This window comes from Rhopalosiphum maidis, chromosome 3, assembly GCF_003676215.2.
Source record: "Rhopalosiphum maidis isolate BTI-1 chromosome 3, ASM367621v3, whole genome shotgun sequence".
Lineage (NCBI taxonomy): Eukaryota > Metazoa > Arthropoda > Insecta > Hemiptera > Aphididae > Rhopalosiphum > Rhopalosiphum maidis.
In genome coordinates this window covers 68,742,275-68,763,358 of record NC_040879.1, presented here as the reverse complement: position 1 = coordinate 68,763,358, position 21,084 = coordinate 68,742,275, and the positions used below count along the sequence as shown (strand labels likewise).

The 21,084-nt window shown below is 28.2% G+C and overlaps 1 protein-coding gene across 2 annotated transcripts; it reads right to left on the bottom strand.

The window, feature by feature from the left end:
* Nucleotides 1-1,402: 1,402 nt before the first annotated feature.
* LOC113557314 (peptidyl-prolyl cis-trans isomerase-like) lies at nt 1,403-20,687 on the bottom strand. 2 transcript variants are annotated; one of them, XM_026962766.1, is made up of 5 exons: nt 20,526-20,687; nt 17,448-17,655; nt 5,062-5,181; nt 3,045-3,270; nt 1,403-1,883 (listed from the first exon to the last, which is right to left on the bottom strand). In XM_026962766.1, the coding sequence occupies exons 1-5, from the start codon at nt 20,598-20,600 to the stop codon at nt 1,772-1,774; spliced, it is 741 nt and encodes a 246-aa protein (XP_026818567.1). In that variant the 5' UTR covers nt 20,601-20,687; the 3' UTR covers nt 1,403-1,771. The 2 variants fall into 2 exon arrangements, with proteins under 2 accessions (XP_026818567.1, XP_026818568.1); XM_026962767.1 differs by lacking the exon at nt 5,062-5,181.
* Between the last annotated feature and the right edge of the window lie 397 nt (nt 20,688-21,084).

Below are 21,084 nucleotides of genomic sequence, written 5' to 3'. Positions count from 1 at the left end.
ATTTGGATTTTCCTTACAAATTTATATCCAACATACCAATATATTAATAAAACGATATATGTACATAATAACACATAGGTATATATGATGCATGTATAGTATACATATTACCATATCAGTATGTACATAGTTTCTATATATATTATATATATACAATTAATTGCTGCAATTTGTATCTTATCTGTTTTATCGCAGATTGTATACCTACAGTTATTTTTTTTTGCCGCAGTTTACACATCAACTTTTAGAAAAAGTGTAATTTTGTCGCAATTCACATAATACAGCCGATGATATATGATATATTTGTGTTTGTATCTTATGGTCGTTGCACCAGACCTAATCGACCACAAGGCCTCCATAATATAACTTGCATTATCCTTCTAACTATTTCGTTAAGTCTAATTGTCGTGTGTTGAATGTTAAAGAAGTTGCCTATCCTGACTATTTCAAGCGTGCATGTGTAGTTGCCTACCGGCACCTCCTAACAACATAAGATGAACCAACTACATTATAGTCTCGGATATTCCGAGTGGTCCTTCGGGTACCTCGTCCTAGTACGGGTGCATACACAATTTGTACATTATATAATTTTTCATGATTATCAAGTGAAATTAATGCATGTTTTTGTTAACCAAATACTTTTGTTCTAGTATTTCCATTGAATATTTCAGGATATGAATAAATATTTTGCTAAGTTTTACATAATACAGCTTCGACTTTGATAAATCGTGTTTCAAAAAAATTGTCGGCATATGAATGTATCTAGAACGATTAGAATGAATAATCATTACCATTTATAACAATCGTTAATAGATACAATGATCAATCAGAAAAAAAATGTCTCATTTTTATATTTTTTTTACACATCATCTCTAATAGCTTTTCACAAATTAACAAAACGATCACAAACTGATTTATTGATCAGCTATAGTATATCAGTATATGTATAAAAACAAGTTAACATATTAATTTATGGTCAAGGTATTAATACATTAAAATGTACTCAATCTTTTATCTCATATTAATAATTTAGATATTGATAAAAAGTATAGACGTAAGCTATTGTAAGTCACTATAGAAATTCGATAAACATATTCATTGTTCAGTGTTATATAATTATACAGTATTCATACTGTTATGTATTCCCAATCTCAATGTACATCAACAGATTCTGCGTTTTTTTTCAGAAAATTCATGTGAAATTGTTGAATAAAATCACGACGGAAAATAGTTAAATTTTCATTACTAGAAATGCTCGTTTACAAACAATACATTATTATAGATTTATTTTAAATTGCACACAAGAGAAAACAAATATTTATAACGTAGAAATGTATTAAGAAAATAAATTACAGAAAAATAGTGTGACAATGAAATATATGAATTATTTTAAACGAATGGAATACAAAATATAATATGCGCATACATAAATATAAACAGGTATGCGTAATAAGTAGTTTTATTACCTACATATAATATACATAGATATATATAATATGCGTGAGAATATAATTTGTTTGTTGTTGCTGTTTACGCATCAAAAAAAAAAAAATCATTCAGATTGTAATATTATGTATATAGCTTTTAGACGAATAATTAAATTCATTCGCCTTTTACACCACTTTTATGTGGAACAAGGAATAATATTTTTCCAATTATTATCGTATATTTTGTTGATTGTTGGTATATACGTGTCTACATATCGCTTGGGGTTTGTTGTAATGTTGTATATCGGTCTAAGTTTATAGGTGCAGACAAGCTCCATTACTCATTAGATAATCGCTTTGTTTATCTGAGAAATCATCCATTGGAATAGTAATAATATAGCTGTAGACATCGAAACTGGTAGAGCAGACGCGATTATCCATTTCCAAACATTCGAACTGTAACGAAAATAAAATAAATTATTTGAACAATATAAAGTATTTCATTGATAGTTTTGAGAAAAAAAAACTTTATGTTAGACAGATGATTCAAGCTTTTAACGATCAATTATTATTATTATTATAACGTAATAACAATCGATAAAAATTGGTATATAAAACATAGGAATTTTACCAGGACCTTTAATTAAACTCGCTGTAAAAGGTGTCATTATAAATTATTTCTATTTTATGTATTATTGATTTTAAAATAAATTAAATGTAACTATAAAGAAAACTAGTCTGGTTCAGCCTATGACATAGGCCCTATGTCCTCAAATAAGTAATACCTAAACAAAAAATACTCATATTTTGCACTGCGTAAATAAAAACAAAATATAATATTAATTAAATATAAAAAACGTTCATAGTTTTGTAACTAATAAATCACTTTTATTCGTAACAATTTCAATAAGCATCTAGCAACCGCGACCCAAAGGAAAAGTTCCGATATTCCACCAGAATAGTTCGTTGCTTATGCAAATTGCAGTAGGTGCAATAAACATTTAACATTTAATAATTAAAGACGGTGGTGTGGCGAATACCTATGATACAACTAAGTAAATTTGATTCTCGCGGGATAACTTACTAGGATATTTAACGTAAACTATGAATAACTAATATAAATATTAAAGTGTGAATTGATACCTGTAAGGCTGTACAACTTTAAGTTATTCATAAATAATTACAAGTTTGTGGGTGTCAAAAATCGAAATAATAGATTATAGATACAATCTAATCAAATACCAATTAAATCAATTAATACGTTATAGTGATTATTCCTAGGTACATCATAATATAATTTTATTCTTTAATCTTATAGTCTTTAGGATATGTGACGACTGATGAGAATATTAATTTGATTATTAATGCGGTTAGGGTAAAATTGTGTTTACTCGTTAACCGACTAGTCACATCACACATTTGTTATTACTTGTATTATTTTCTATTGATTTAATATATTTTACAGGGTAAACCATCGCGGTTGCCTGTATTTCTGTAAAGTTATAAAGCACGGGAAAACCAATTAAACACGGTGGACCTTGTGGTCATGTTCTATGAACTATATTTGGGCTTTCGTATTCAAATTGGGACCGATCACGTTCGCAATATCTGCCTTACTTGCGCGGATGGTCCGTAACCTCGAATGGTGGTCGTCGGTTCAGCAAGCCGCATTTCGTTATTCTTATCTCTTTGGTGGGCCTCCCCAGATGGTCTGTCAGCTGCTGTTCGACGACGTGTATGACTTCCTGTCCTTCGACCACAATGCCGAACAATACGTGTTCACCATTCAAGCTTGGCGTGGACCTGGTTGTTATGAAAAACTGACATCCGTTTGTGTCTGGACCTGCGCCGGATTGAGAAAAAACATCACTCAACTATAATTTGTATTGAACGTGATTTGATTACTATACGCGGAGATGGTAATTTAATTTATCTGGTGGTTGGTAGTACGAGGTGCGATGAGGTTCAATAGGCGATAGACAGACACGGAGTGCGCTAAAATTAAATTATTATAAGTACATCAGAGCCCTTTGCTGTTCAGTTTTTATTATTTCTATACGCCAATCCTAAACAATACTATTGCATATCCCCCGAGATAGTGTTGGATAGTGACGACGTTACAGTGTTTGTACCCGTGGAGCAATTTCGCTAGAATTTTTTTCGAGGAATGAAAATGTGATGGAAATTATATTATTTGATTATTCTATGCAACACAACTCAACACGTTCTCCCCTTTATCCTCACCAAAAAATAATTGATTATAATTTCTACTGCAGAGTAATATTAAGCCGGTGATTTACGATTTGGCATGTACATTTCCATTCAAAACATTCCGTACAAAAATTTATTTGTTACGTTGCTAGGAAATTGTTTTTAAAAATAATTTTAAACATCAACTTGATTGACTATAATTATTATGAAATATTGAACGCAAAAATAAATCGGTATTGAATTCACCATAAATACATGCAATCAATTAATAAATAAAATAAACTTGATATAATTCCATTTTTATCACATGTTGGTGCTCAATACCGATAGGAAGAATTATAATAAACTAATTTTAATTATTATTTTATTTGTAATACAACAGAATTTTGAAAAAAATAATCATCATTATTATTATTTTTTTTTTTTAGTATATAAATTAAACTAACCATTGTTGTTAAGGGGCCTCATTACTGCCGTCAATTTGAGCTCAAAAGACGTAAAGTTTTGACAAAATTAAAGTTAGTTTAAGATGTCCGATTCTGATTCTCAAAAAATTTTTGAACTCTGCAGATAATTGTCTATAAATCGTACGGAATACTTTGTAAAAATTAAACCCTATATTTAATAAAAACTTGAAAATATGAATTTTTTCGAATCATAATATTAAAATTAAAATCGAAATGTTTCGTACAATCTACAGACATTTTTTTACTGAATTTAAATATTTTTTCAGAATTAAGATTAGACGACATTAACTAACTTTAATTTTGTAAAATCAATAAGTAAGTTGTCGTAAAATTCGTATAGTGAATTTTTATTGTTATCGAGTTATTGACATGTGCATGCGCATACTCCAGCCGGTACCCGCATTGCATTTCACTTACACTAATAATCATTTACAACTAACACATAGATCTCGGGTGGCTAAGACGAGATTATGAATTATCTAAATATTGTCCCTTAAATAATAACACTAACGAGGACCCGTAACTTACACATTAAGGAAAACATTGAAATCAACAACCTATCATATTATTTTTATATACTTTATTATTAATTTTTGTACTATTATATTCACTAATTTGTCTTATTTTTATTACAATTCAATTTGAAAACAAATAATTGCATCATTATATATTTTTTTAACCTTACCTAGCAACTTCGCAGTATAATGTTTGTGTTGAATTGTGTTACATTTAGGTATACATTTACAGTCGACTATATTAAAAATTATATTGTGTAAAATCATATGTCATATACAACTATAAGGGTAAACAATTGTTTATCATTTAAGCTAAATATATATTTTTGACCGGACCCAAAATTTACCTCATTCATTTAGAAGTTTTTAGATCATTTTAGGTGCAATTCTGTGAACTATATTGTTTTTAAGCTTATTATAATATATTTTAAAAATACTGACCAGAATTAGCCATTCCCACAAATCCCGGTTTTGTGCCATTCACTTTTAAATTTTCATCGGGAAACGTGTCACCGTATATGCTTATAGACCCGCTTCCATCATTGTTCAATATGTCTCCACCTATGAATATAATATATAATATTTGTTTTATATAGCGAGTACATGGGCGTAGCTAGAATTTCAATCAGGGGGGGCAGTGACATAGTCAATTTTAAACTATTAAAATTCAATTTATAAGGTGTAAGAAATATAATTTAATTTAAAATGCAAGGGGAAGGCACTTGCCCCCCCTGCCCCACCCTCGCTACGCCCATAAGCGAGTACATATCATTCATATAATTTTATATATTTCAAATGATTAAGGAAACATTATATAAATATTTGAGTACTTATTCGTGATAAATTGTCAATTTTCAACACACGAATCAATAATTTATACATTATAATATAATATTATAATAATAATAATTTATGTAATTTATAGGTACCTATACCATAAAAAGTTTGCTTATTAGATATGTAAAAAAAATGTATAATATGTATTTTTTATATGTTTAAACATTTCCTGCTAACAAAGCATATATATAGTATACTGTTATACTATACAACTCATGTATTAAAAAGTCTGCAGTATCTTAAACACGACATGTCCTTATTTTTATCCGTATTATTATTATAGCCAACGTTAAACGTTCATAATAAAAAGATTTAATAGAAACCTTTAAGTATAATATTATACTGTATTGATTTTTTTATTACGTAAACAAATTAGTACATTATACAAATAATTAGATTAATAGTGTTATTGATTTTAAATTATATATTTTTTAGATTTTACTTACGCTTGCACAGAATATTTTAAATCATAAATCAAAATTGAAAATAGCTAAGAATTAAACTCTATATGGAAGTTGATAATGTATTATATATTAAGGCACATTCAATTTTTCTGATAAACATAGCACGTAAATAATTTGATTTGATTTATCTGCAATCGTCAATACAATAATATGATAAACGATAGAAGTAAGAATAATTTTAATGAGTCAAAATGAAAAGAAATCAACTTTTTAAAATTTGAATACGTATTATATAGGTATACCACCAATGACATTTCTTTTATACATCTTATTTTCTGGGCACCGAACACTGAATTATTTTAATAATGCACGAGTTCTATGTATTTAGTTTGGTGGCACCAAATTTCTATTGAACTTAAGTAAAAAATTAAATATTTGTCAATTTAATTTGTACATGCAATTAAGATTCTGAACGAAGCGATTTATATATTTATTTATACAATTTATTAATTTATTTTTTATGCGTAATATCATAAACTTAAACATTTTAAAGTAAAAAATATGTTTCAATCTTCAAAATTAAGGATCCTGGAAGTAAATCGGATCTATTGGTGTTTTAGTTAATTTTAAAAAGAAAATTCTCAGTACTTTTCAAAATAATAAAAAAAAAAAAAAAAAAAACAGAAATATTTAAAACATTAAAGAATTGAAATTTTTACCAAATATTTATATAAAGCATTTATAAACATGGTGTAATTTTTTTTAAATGATTAATCAAACTATTTTGAATATTTTATACTAATTTTAGATTTTTAATATTATTTTCAATTTTTTTCTATAAATGTCAATTAAAAAAATTGCTCGGTTAAAAACTTAAAAAATTAAGACAAGCAGGTTTCTTTATCATGTTTTTATTAAAGTTATTTAAAAATATTAAATATACAAATATATTTTTATAATTACGAACATTTGAAAATTGTTATGTAGATTAAAACATACAAAAAATTTAACTTAAGATTCTTTATATGACAAGTAGTTTATTCTAAAACCAAAAACTTAAACAATTTATATAAGCACAATTATTTATTATTTTTTTTTTTTAATAGATGTTTTAAGCTTAAATTTGGAAAAAATTAACATTAAAATAATGTTTTCGACAAAAATGTAATCAACGTTTGCTGCAATACTAATAGACAATAGTAACAAATAAATAATTTTAATATTAATATCAAAAAATATATCATGAATTAAATTTAGTAATATAGCCTGACAGACTTCTAAAATTTATCTATTTTCGCTCTATATTATTTTTTTTTTATTTACAATGATTAATCGATAAATTTAAATTTAACATATATACCTATTATATTATGATATATTTCAAAGATTTACTCAATGACTCAATGAAGACTGAAGAGGTATATAATATATATATCACAATAGAGTGGTTACCTCATGTTCTCCTTTTTAATGTTTATGTTGATAAGTTTTTTTTTTAAAGATATATTTTATTGTCGTTCAAAAATGTGAACAATACAGACTAAACTTTTCACCGTCATGTACATAGTAATATCATAGTATATTAGTATGATTTTATAATATATTTATATACTTTAATAATAATTTATAATATTAATGCATTAATTATAATATATTAACTATATTTATTATAGTTTATTAAATTTTAGTATTATCCTGTAAAATATTTTATGGGGCTTAATGTATTTGGTAGCGAACAAACTCATCGTATAACCTTGCTATTACATCACTATTGCTTTATCGTTACAATATTTTACTTTTTGTAGAACTTTTTTTTATGTTAACTTAACTGACAATACGGAACAGAATGAATAAAATATTTTACGGATAATGAGAAAATGATGTATTTATATTTTTATGCTACCGTCTACCTTAAATCATGGTATAATTCCTATTGAAATTAAATACAAATTATAATTTTGAACCGTTTGCATATACTCAGTCTCAAAAATTCGATTAGGATTCTTTTTTTATGTTTTAGAACTGAATTAAATACCTTAAGATGATGCAACATCCGCGTGTGTTGTCTCCGTCTTCCAAGTACGTATAACATGGATATACGTAATTAGGTCACAGCTAGCCTATACTATTACTATATCTATTAAACAGTAAATTTACTATAAAAATAAAATATGTCTTTACAATTTATAAAAAGCCAGCTTGGTCCAGATCTCTTATCATGCCGAAAATGAAGAGATGTTATCACCCCTAATAACCTATTTTGAATGTACATGGATTGGTATTTTAGGCAGTAGAGGAAATCGCCGACCTCCGTTGTTTTCAATTGAAATTGGAATTGTTTTAATCGTATTAAAGAAAATCTATCTAGAACAAATAACAAAATAGAGGACTGGCACAATGGATTTTCAGCAATGTTAAGTTGTACGAGACCAATCATCTGGAAATTTATAGATTGTTTGAAAAAAGAAGAAAGTTTGAATAAAATGATATCAGAACAATTACTTGCTGGATATGTCCCAAATAAAAAATAAAGTATAACGATTTATCAAATAGACTCTTGGAAGTATGTTCAAATGTTGACAATCATCCATTAAATGAAATTTTACTAGGTATTGCCCATAATTTTAATTTTTGTAAATAATAAGTTTCGTTTTTCTTATATTTTATTTTAATTTTACTTAATTTTTATAAATAATTAATACTCTAGTTGTGACATGTAGGTACTCATTACATGTATATTAAATTAAAATAATTATTATGTTAAAAAAATCAATTATTAAATATTGAATTTTATATTAAATCGTTAATATTACATTAACTAATAACCGTATACAACTATATATAGTTAAATAATTATTGCCAACATCGATAAGCGACGAATTGACGCGCGACCAAATTACCGCGACGAAATGACGGTACACCGTATAACAAAGCAAATTTACGCTCAGCAGTTCACCCCCGTTAGTTTAAGGATTAGAGTGAATTGACACTATTCGAATAGTCGATCTATTATATGAAACTTGACGGTTAAACCATATCTATGTTTGTATGTTGGTTTTTTACGATTATTCAGTTTTTAAGTGAGTTATGAGCATTTTTAATTTATGCATATTACTTGCTAACAAATTGAACTATCGTAAAAAAACCAACATACAAACACAAATAATGTTCTTATCGTTAAGTTTCATATAATAGGTCGATTCCCTCTAATTTTTAAACTATTTTTAGAGCTAAACGTGATCTGCTGAGCGTAAATTTACCATGTTATGTACTTGTAAAACGGAGACAACACATGCTGATGTGACGCCCTCTTGAGTCTAATTAACTTCATCATTTTAACCATTTCTTTGTAGTTTAAAAAAATTTAAAAATAATATTGTTTCACCAAAAGATTCACTGTCTTCTATTCATGTGTTAAGTTTCATAAATTTGGCGCAAACTATTATTTTTTATACGCGTTTAATATTTTTATTTTAAATATATTCAAATGCATTAGTTGATAATAACTAATAAGTGTTAAAATGTCAATTTTCTTGACCATTAGTTTTGATTTTACGACTAAATAATTAAAACAAATTTTATAATTTGGCAAACGTACTGTTTTTAAATACAATTGAAATTAATAGTTTAAGTCGTCCAAGGCAAAAGATCTAAATAAAAAAATTCAATTTTTAAAAATATAGAAAATATTGAGAATTTCGAAAAAGTACCTCTCTATAGTCTTTAAAGAACCAACCTGTAGTAATGTTTGATCTAAGTATAGGTAGTATTGATGAATTTTTGGATCCGTATGTTTCCCCGAAAACGTGTACATTGAATAAAAAGAAGAAGAAATAAATATAACCTAACTGTGGATCTCCCTTCATTCAGAATCTAAAACCACAATTTAATGTAAATGATTATTTGGTATACATTTAATGTATACACGGAAGATAGGTATTATTTCCTTAGCTTCGATTTCGAATACCTTTTTTTGGGAGGTTAAGCCAAATAGCTGCTTTAAGCCCGCCGCTCACCGATGTCCGTACTTATTACGTATAGTATATACATATCTATCTTCTTATTTTTAACAAACCGTATATTGGCACGTCAAATTATAGATTAATATTTCAAATTCGCGGTGTTATAATTATATAAATATATTGGATTTCGGAAACGAAGGCATTAAACACGCATCAATAATACGTATCTCAGTATAGTCAGTAGAAACAGTCGGAATTGCGCATTATGCAGTTTACGTTGCCGGTCATCTCGAATTACCGTTTCGAAATTATTTCAACAGTTCACGAGTATATAGATATCATATTAATATGCGCCATAGGTGTATTATAATTTTATGTTATTATTAGTGTGTTCACGGCCCGTCTACGCACACACTGTCGCTGCGAAATCGATCGAAACGAGATAAACCGAAATGGAAAATAAAAATAAAACCTATATTTGTATATTAAAAGATCGAGAGGCGTATTCGCATTATTACTATTATTATTATTATTATTATTATTATTGCTATTTTTTCCCCAGATATTATTGAAAAAAAAAAATAAATAAATAATAATGTATTCGTATTGCGATCGGACGGATTCGATTTAAATCGTTTTATTATGTCTCGCACTCTGGCTGCGTTTACTGCCCCGTATATAATACACGCGCGCGCGATTGTCGCAGACGATAATCGCTAGACGGTCCGGCTGTACTACGTATATATAATATTGTGATACGCGTGCATAATAATATTATTTCAGTATTATAAAAAAATATACAAACATGTCCCATATATATGCGTATATTAGAGGGCACTCGCGCGCGTATCGCATACAATATCAATTCAATATAACGTCACGAAATGGAAATAGTTTGAGTAAAATAATATTATTATTATTTGGTCAGATGTATAACACGGCCCTCGTCATTTTATTTATATAATATTATTATTGCATACGCACGCGCGTGTATACGTTGCAGTGTATTTATTCGACGTTTGTCGTCATCCTTGTCCGTCGGTCGTCGTCGTCGTCGTCGTCGTTGTTGTTACTGTTGTAGTAGTAGTTGTAATATTATTATATTATTATATTGTACGCTATCTTTCGTTGCCGGGTCATTTACCCAAATATAGTAATACAAGGTGAAAAAACTTGTAAACCCGAACGTGTGCGCGCGCGCGTGTGTGTAAGTTTGTGTATATCTAAGTTCATGTGTGTGTGTGTGTGTGTGTGTGTGCGTGAATAATATAATGCCGACCCGGTGATTGGACAGTATCACTGACGGGGATCTGAAATTCAACAATAAAAACCGTCCAGCAGGAATATACACATTCGGCGGCGATTTCGATCAGCGATAGTCATCTGAGTATAAAATGGCAGTCGGCTGAATATAAATTGACTAGATTTCAATCTGCGATAATCGTCGACTGACTGCACGTATGTTATAGATATACGTATACAGGGTGATTCGCCGACTATGATATTATGTGCTCTCTGCTCAGTGCTCACCCCCTGAGTGCATTTTTTGTTCTTTAATATTGAATTTATTCAAAGCCTTGAATTTTGTTGTACCTACTAATTATTAAGAAGATTACTCCTCCCCCCCCTCGAGTGTGTGTGTCTCCGTCTTACAAACGTAGTACGACATACCCGATTTGTTTTCAGCACAACCGATTTCGTGTTGTTAACTTTAATAAAAGAGCGAATTGACCTATGTATTATCAAACTTAAAGATAAGAACATTAGCTATTACTTCCGTCGTTTTTACGATATTTTAATCTTGGAGCAAGTTATGGGCATTTTATGTTTTTATTTATATACATACTCGTTATTCGCTTAAAAATTAAAATATTATGAAAAAACAACAAGAGATAACAGATAATAATATAATGTTCTTCTTCTTACTTTTAAGTTTGATAATATTATTAATAGTTCAATTCACTCTAAAGTTAACCACATAAAATCGGCGCTACTGAATGTAAATTTGCTATGTTGTACATTTCAACATTGATAATACAAAGACAACACTTTAGTTTCCGGTGTTTTAAGCACCACCCTACATCTTGTGATGATACAAACTTTGATTGTTTAAATGAGAATCCTATATGGCTCCTTTTTTTACTATAAATTATTTAGTGGATAATTGTTTTTGAAAATGTTGATGTACATATATAATCATAACACGAATATAGTTGTTCAATTTTAAAAATGTTTTAAGTTTTATACTAAAGAAAATAATACAGTCAAACTTAGTTAACTCGAAGTTAAAAGGACCGTGAAAAAATTTCGAGTCATTCAAATTAAATTTATTTTCTATTGCTATGTATTTATTATAAATAAAGTAATGTAATAAAAAATATTTACTAAGTATTTATTTATGAATTATGTATATGTATTTATGTATGTATCAACAAAAATGAAGTTAGAAAATTATTTAAAAAAGTTTTTAAAAATCTTATTTTATAGAAAAATGAGAGAAATATCACAATTTTATAATATTAATAAAACTAAAAACTTCGAATTATTCTCGAAAATATTTGAGTTATACAAAATTTTTTTACATTGTTTAAATAGGAAATTCTAAGGACTGGAGTAAATTTTCGAGATACCGTCGATTTCGAGTTAAAAAAGTTCGAGATACCAAGTTCGACTGTAATATAAAATCGATGTAATATTGGATCTAGTATTTAATATTTATTATATACATTTTTAAAAATTATTGATATTGATGGGTTAATAATTCTATAAATCACTAAAATTTTAAAATCATCATAACCCTCAACTTTCCAAACCCATTAACATCTATATTATTCTTATATAATACACAAATTTAAATGATTAAAATTATGATTCTGATAAGTCTCAAATTTAACCTAACAAAATATCCACTAAATAATTTACAGTAAAATGAAAATTCTCATTTGAAAAATATAAATATATGTATATACAAAGCTCTACTTAAGTAGTACCAAAAAATCTCAAGAAATCGAAAATATTGAAATTAAAAATATTTAAAAATCCCAAAAATTATATTTTCAATAGTTACATAGAAAAATTACATAAAAAAAGAAGGGCGTGAGCATGCTAGGTGAATCACTCTGTATATGGCTATATGACGTTGGACATTTTTAACGTCTTACCAGCACCACCCGTTTAAAAAAATTTTGGTTAAGCAATTAGCATGTAATAAGCTTGATTTTGCACGACATAATTTGTATGCCGAGTTATGCATCTCAAATGGCAAAAATTACCATGCTGAAATTTAGCGCGTGATTATTACGAATTTGCATGACTATCTTAGTAATTAGCGCAATAATATTTCAAACAATTTCTCAAAATCAATATTTCAACAAAAATATTTCGAAAAAATAACTCTTCAACAACTTACTATAGTATCTAAAGAAAAAAAAATGGTGTCAATTATTTTTCAACAATTATATTTTAATAACTTTTCCACATCAATATTTTAACAAAAGAATTTCCAAAGAAAATTCTCAACTATCATATCTCATTAAAAAAAAAAATAATAAGTCATCGATTTTTCAATTATATTTCAACAAAAATGTTTGAATAATAATATTAGTTATGTATATTGTGTAATTTTTATATTATTTTTGTTATAGTTAATATCATAAAATGTTTTGTGAAACTTATTGAGGCGTTATAAAAGTGGAAAGATTTGTGGGCAAAGTGTAAATGGGTTTCAATACAGTTATTATTAGTAAACTGTTGTTGAAAAATATTTGAACCAATTTTTTTCTTTAAAATAATTTAATTGAGAAATTCCTTTTTTGATATATTGTCGTTAAAACAACGTTATTTATTTATATTGCATGGCTAGACACGCGAATTTGCTGAACAGGTTTTACTCGTCAATAATAGGCACGTGCAAATTATAACGATTAACGTGTAAATGTATGCTAACCACATTCTAAATTTGGTCATAACAATTTTTTAATATAATTAATTGTTCAGGAAGGGTGGTACCGGAGAGATGTCAATCGGATTTCGCAACGGTGGCACATAATTGGTGAGTGGGTGTGGAGGATGAGAGTGGAGACTCAGACGATATGATTATAAAACGAAAAACGAAAATAAAAATCCACGTATGCATGAATTATACATTATAATAACACGTAGTGTACCTAAAAGTAATAATTTACCCTAAACCTACGACTGTTTGCACTAAAAATTGCAATTATCATTCTTAAATAAGGTGCACTCGTTACAAATTTCCGATGCACATACAAGTCAGCAAACTATCTTTCTGCTCATTGGTGTGTAATTTAATTCCAGACGATTTATTTGAGAGTGTGTTCAATTGAATTTTAATTGAAAAATAATAATGAACCTTTTTAACAAAGTATACGGTATTTGGGTTACTAAAATTTTAATGAAATGATATATAATAATAGTTATTCCCGTGCAGTTCGTTGCCCGTACACAATTGATTGCCTAATGCTAATATTTAACGAAACGCGTGTGAATAAATAATATTTTTGGTTTTCCGATTTAGTGTATAGAATATAAATGATTTTTCCGACATATCAAATTTACATAGGTGTCCTGGCAATTGTTGCGAATTTTAATCATTTAATAGCAGCATGTTTTTAAAATATATCTTTTTTTTTGTCGAACGACCCAAATTTGATTTTCTTTTCGTTCTGACGAAAACCAACAACTCATAAAGTTTGAATAGTGTGAACCAAAAACAATGAAAAAGTGTTGTACTATTATAGTTATATACACTACACTACATCAATTAAAATACCAGTTTCTAATAATTTCTAATAATTGGTAACTCAGATGAAAAAAAATTATTATTATTTAAAAAATGAATTACTCGGTTTTTCATTAATTTATTAAATCAGAAATAGGTTTAAAATCAGTTCTAGGATGTATTCTTTTATTTAGAAAAAAAATCAAGATAATCTGATGAGTAATTTCATAGAATATGTGTGACAAAGATTTACATTTTCACATTTTTATATATGTAAATATATTTGCTATATCACTGCAGTGCACACGCAACTTCACTGAAAGCAATTGCGTACAATATCAAAAGTCAAAAGGTAATAAATTATTCAATATTAAATGGTATATAATTTTCAGCTTTAACAATGGCTATCGGTTGTTAATTGTTATCTAATGAAATGGATAAAAATAACCAAAATCGTAATTTACTTATATTATAAAACATCGCGTTCATTTAGTTGGTTAAAAATTGTACAATATACGTTTAGTATTGTATGCAGTGCTTTAATATACAAGTCAATAATCATTTTTTAATAAGTACAATCATTATAATTATAATGTCCTGGAGTAGAAAAAAAATTATAAATATTTTTTTACTTATGAGGACTAATGAAGCAACTGGTAAAATTCATTGGTGATGTGCCAAGAAAATATTTCCAGTAAAAATATACAAGTATAATTTTATTCTGTATTTTATAAACGTTTTACATATTCGTAGGCATAATTTTTGTTTTATCTGCTGTTAAGTAAAATGTGGCCCAATTGTTGACCACCTAAATGTTATATTTATTATTTACTTAAATTAATTCTACATGAATTGTTCATCTTTATATTATGTAAATAGCTTAATCACTTAAATAGTGTTATATAGGCAAAGGTAAATGAATCTATTTGCTTTAATTAGATAAGTAACGTAAACGTTATGAGCATAGGTTTTGAGTGAATATTTACATGGCTACAGGCCTATAGCCCATATTATATACCTAGACTCCTAGTTGACAAATTGTATATTTAACTCTTAAGCCTTGAAATTAGTTTAAAGTAAATTTGGAAAGTCATTCAATTAACATCACTATAAAAAGTTAACAGTTGTTAATATGTACTTAATGATTGTATTAATGTATTTACTCTTTTTTTTCGGATTTTGTTTAATATCCAGTATCATTTATATTACTGATACACATTTTATAATATTTTTCTATAGGTAAAAAAACATGTTAAAATATTAACGCTCTACGTGCAATATAAATTTTAATTACATGCGTATTATCGAAGAACAATTTTATGCAATTATTTTAGTTTATAGTACGATATTGTATAGGTACTCTGAATCAGTTTTTGAGAGGAAATTGTTGTTTAAACTATTTCCCCTCCATATCCCGAATTATCGAGACGTTCAACGAGACAAGAAAGTGTAATTTAATAAATATCAAATATTATAAATTATAATAACATACTGCTTTTGCACACTATTTCGACGGGATCAGCAATTCAGTCAAGAACGTAGGAAAACATTCGAAATTATCTAATGCAGACATAAAGAAACCTATATACGCATATACAATGCATATTACGTGCTCATATAATAACACTATAACTACATCAAATACGTGTAGTTAGCGATGCTTCCGTTTAAGGAAATATATTATATGTATATACATTTATATATAGCCACCGGCGCATGTGTTATTGAGGCCGATTTCGACTAATGCGATGACGATGATTACGACGGTATACGGTATAATGGTATAATAATAACAGTAAAACAATAATATTATTACATTATCGTACGCGCTGTCCAAAAATGTGAATGTCGAAAATCGAATGACGCATGTGTACGACACTATTATGATAATAAAATACGATCGCGGAAAAATGTTTCGCGCACAGTTCACTGCTGCTAAATAATATAATGTATAACGTTCGTCGTAGACGGTGTACTTCTGAAGATAACAAAAAAATACGTATGCTATACAATAAAGGCAATGGTAATTCGCGCCACTTACACGGGTAGATATAAATTAACATGTTATGTGTTTTGCACCATTCTTACCTTCTCCAATAGTAATTTGGGCCTCTTATACTCGCAATTTAAATTATGATTTGCACAAACGATAAAGACATAATATTGTTATATAATTGTTATACAGGAAACAGATTTATAATATGTAAAAGTTAAGTTAGGTTCATTTACCCATTCTCATTTGCCATACCAACATTTTTTACAGAAACATATACTCTTATACAGAAAACTTTTACGTTAAGCGTATTGTATTTGCTTTTAAAGACAAAGATCGTAGTAGATAAATTAATTTTTGAACGTGGCGCATATCACATATAATATAGGCACCTTTTTATTGATCCATTTTTGGCCAAAATTACAAACACCCACCATGCGATGCATACCACACGACAAGTTCCCGTTTAAATATCAAATTTGATCTTAAAATGTCTATAAAAAATTGTGTTTATATATTTTTATATTTTCAATTAAACGACACGAGTGAGGAATCTTGTGTTAAATTTTTAAATCTTTTAATCCAACAAAAATGGTTCAGAGATAAAAATTAGTTTATAGAAAAAAATTGAAAATATTTTATGTTTATAAATAGCTAAAAAAAAAAAAGTTGTAAATTATACGATACAAGAATAATAAATTAAACATTTGGTTAAAATGTCCCGTGTCAACGCCGGCTGGTCACTTCCCTTTCCATATTTACTCTCAAAGCCACTTATCTAAAACGATATTTCTGTAATATGCCTAATCACAATTTCAAAATACTACGGCGAAACCATATTGATGGATATTTGATTCAAGATAAGTATATTACGGTTTTTTCTAACGAACCTTGAATGACGAACTTGTTGAACACCCGATGGAACTTGGTGCCGGCGTAAGTGCGGCCGTTGATACCTTTTGTCAGAATGGTGACAAAGTTGGCCACCGTTTTCGGTGCAATTTCGCCAAAAAGGCCGATCTCAATTGTACCCAACTCTGTTCCGGCCACCTCCACATCCAAGTATGCCACGTCGGTCACCGTGAACGTCTGGATTTCCTATACATATGTATAAATATACATAAATTTATGTAATATAAGTATTTACGAAGTACATTTATCAAACTCTGCCAACAGTGCACAGCGTGCTGACTTCCTACACCATTGTCAGTGAATGTAGAGATTGAATTTAGGCGTACAAATAGCAATACATTATCCGTGATTAATTTTGTTTAACTTTAATTTGAATAGCTTAAAAGTTATTTTGTATGTGTCTTCAACGAAATTTCTGAACTTTTTAAATTATATAATATACATATTATTTTTTATTATACATATCAACTTTAATCATTGGTACCAACCTGAATCAGAGTTTTTTGCTCAATACATACATTTACTATCATAAGACAGGCAAGTAACTTTAATTACAAATTAAAAGTAAATAGTTAGTTTGGTTGAAATAATAATAATAAGTTAACTAAAAATGGTTTTTAATGAAAAAGATTGATACTCTTTTTTTAATGTAACAATAATTATTTACAAATTTTACTGTACATAAATAATTTTTTTTAATATACATAATAAAATGTACGCATAAAGTACAAGTTATGAAAAAAAAAAAATAATAAATTAAATTATCACAATATAACTAATAAGTAATTTTGCAAAATAAACTACTGTTTTTTTTTTCATATATTACAATTATCAAAATAAATAAATTACGTCAAATAACTATATTAATATTTTATCGGTCTGTGATTGCACACATTTTGTAAAACATGTTTTTCACTTTACTGCGACCTGCACTGCACTAATTTAGTTACTTTCAAAGTTTACTCGTCGAATAAATGTTTTGCATTATTGTTATTAAAATTAAATCATCATTAAAAATTGTTAAAAAAAAAATAACTTTTTTAATTCGTCGTTGTCCGGCTCTAGAATTATTCTGCAGACTTTATAGTACTACAGTACGTGGACTACACCGTATTCGTCTGTCGAGCAATTAGACATATACTTATAAACATAGGGACTAACGGGTTACTTTTATAGTTTAACCACGAAAAAATCACGTGAAACTCAAAATACACTGCAGTTTTTGCACTTTTAACGTTACGATAGTACAATATATTATAATGGTTTGTCTGAGCTTATGCGACTAGACGAGCCGGAAAACGGTGACTGCCAGCACCGTGACATCAAACTTGTATATATTACGTATATCATATGTAATATAAAACGAAAACGACTCATTTCTATATTGCCTGTAATGGACTTTTAATTATTTTATAAATGATTTAATAGGTAAGAAAATAATCGAAATTAAATATTTTGATATTGAAAACTGCGTGGAATATTTTTCTCTATACAGAATAGCGCGGTGTTTCTCATCCTTTGTATTATATGGCTACACACTATTAAAAATTTTCATACTTTATGACACATAATAAAAAAAAATAAACAAGAATAATGCATATTAATTTTTGTGAATATAGTGTCAACAAGGTTCGTGCATTTAATATTAGTACTTCCCGCGACACGTTTGGACTTACCCGCGGTGACACACCATTAATAGTGAAAATGTGTCGATTTAATTTTTAATAGATCATCGTGGACCTATGCGATTCACCAAGCATATCTACGAGTATATGATGGTCACCCCCATTTTCCCGTACCTTTCAATAATATCATATTGATTCTTAAAATGTTTATAGGCATACGTACTTTTAAAGATCATATTATTTTAAAAGATAGGTTCATGTATTTATTTAAATTATATTCTGACGTATTCGTCCTAACTTCAAATATTATAATTAATTAACTCGTTTGAAATTCAAAAAGTGGTATACTTACTTTAGTATATGAAATTAAAAATATAGGTAATAAATATTCAAAAAAGTATAAAACTTAAAAAATGGTTACAATTAAAACTTGTAAAAAATATTATTTTGCTCTGACATGGATGGTTATGTAAAAAAAATTAAAAATAGAATTTCCAAGAGTTATAACTTATAACTTTTGGAAATAATGAGCGTATGTATAGACCCTCAAACGAATTACAATTTGTATAATAGACGTTTATCACAACTTTTTTAAAATCGAGTCCAGTGGGACGTGAACTAGGATTGCCGATCGATCTGTATTTGACTTCGATAGACTTAGAAAGCCGGTTGCCGGTATGAACCTTTTACCGATCAATAAAAAGCCAGTATTTCAATCCGATCGAGTTTCGACGAATCAGTTATAATTTATAACTTTATAACTTGTAACGAATAATTTATTAAATACTTTTATCATATCAATGTTCTTTAAAGAAATTAAAAATGAAAAAAAGTGTATTATAGTGTATTCTATTATTATTATATATATATATTTTTTTTTAATTTAAAAATCCTGTACCTATGTTTAACTCTAATATAAATGAATTATTAATTATTATATAAAAATCCTTGGAAAATTATACCGGTATTTTGCATATGAAAAGTCGGTAACCCTACCTTAATATAAATATGTGTAGCGGTTTTGGTGAGCGAATTATTTTGACCAGCAAACGTATAATTCGTTTGGGTAGCTCATTCATCTATTTGGATAAGTGGAATTTATTTTTACTGCAACGTTTCTAAACCGATATACTCTTAAAGTATATACACAACTGATTTTATTATGCATTATGTACATAATTAATAATTGATAATTTATGTACTGTACATTGCTGTGTACTCGTATACAATATTATTATAAATCAGTTCAAGTATAAAACCGTCATATTTAGAGTCGCCCTAACTGTATTTTCTGCGGAATAAGCAACACGCTTCCCGAACAGACCACACGGGTCGATTCGACCAAACGGCCAACGCCCGTCAAGGATATACCTGCCTAACTACCTATTTTCCGGGAAGCGAGAGTTTTCGTAGTCGTTATATTATACTTACGGCTGCGCGACATCCGCCGACAACGATTGACACCAACGCGCACACGACCGCGGTAAAATAATTGCAGAAAACCATCGTTTACACGCCGCAGAGACGACACCACCGCACTGAAGGAGACGACGGTAATAATTAATATTACTGTTCTGTATACGACGTGTGCTGGACGAGTGATGTGACCGAATGCGGCCGCGTAACGTATTATTATGTAGTGCGATTACCGTTTTTCTACGGATTCCTCTATACGTTTCCACCGATGGGATAGAATTACAGCGGTTGGGCTACAAATGTACAATACTATTACAGTACACCTACCACTATATTATTATGTATGGTGGTCACTACCACCATGACAAAAACGGAATACAACAACAACAACAACAACAACAACAATAACACACACGTCGGGCACGTACACGTAATGCAGCAGGACTATTTATTACAATGTTATTATATTTATATACTTTAAACAGTCTATAGTAAAAACATTAAACGTTTTTTTTTTCGTTTCCACAATAATAATAATAATAATAATTAAATCATAAAATAAGAACATAATAAT

Coding starts and splice junctions, on each gene's coding strand:
- LOC113557314 (XM_026962766.1), bottom strand. CDS start 20,600: ATGGTTTTCTGCAATTATTTTACCGCGGTCGTGTGCGCGTTGGTGTCA. Junction 5,182..17,447: donor CAACAAGTTCGTCATTCAAG/GTTCGTTAGAAA, acceptor TTATATTCATAG/GTGGAGACATATTGAACAAT. Junction 3,271..5,061: donor TGTGGGAATGGCTAATTCTG/GTCAGTATTTTT, acceptor AATCCGGCGCAG/GTCCAGACACAAACGGATGT.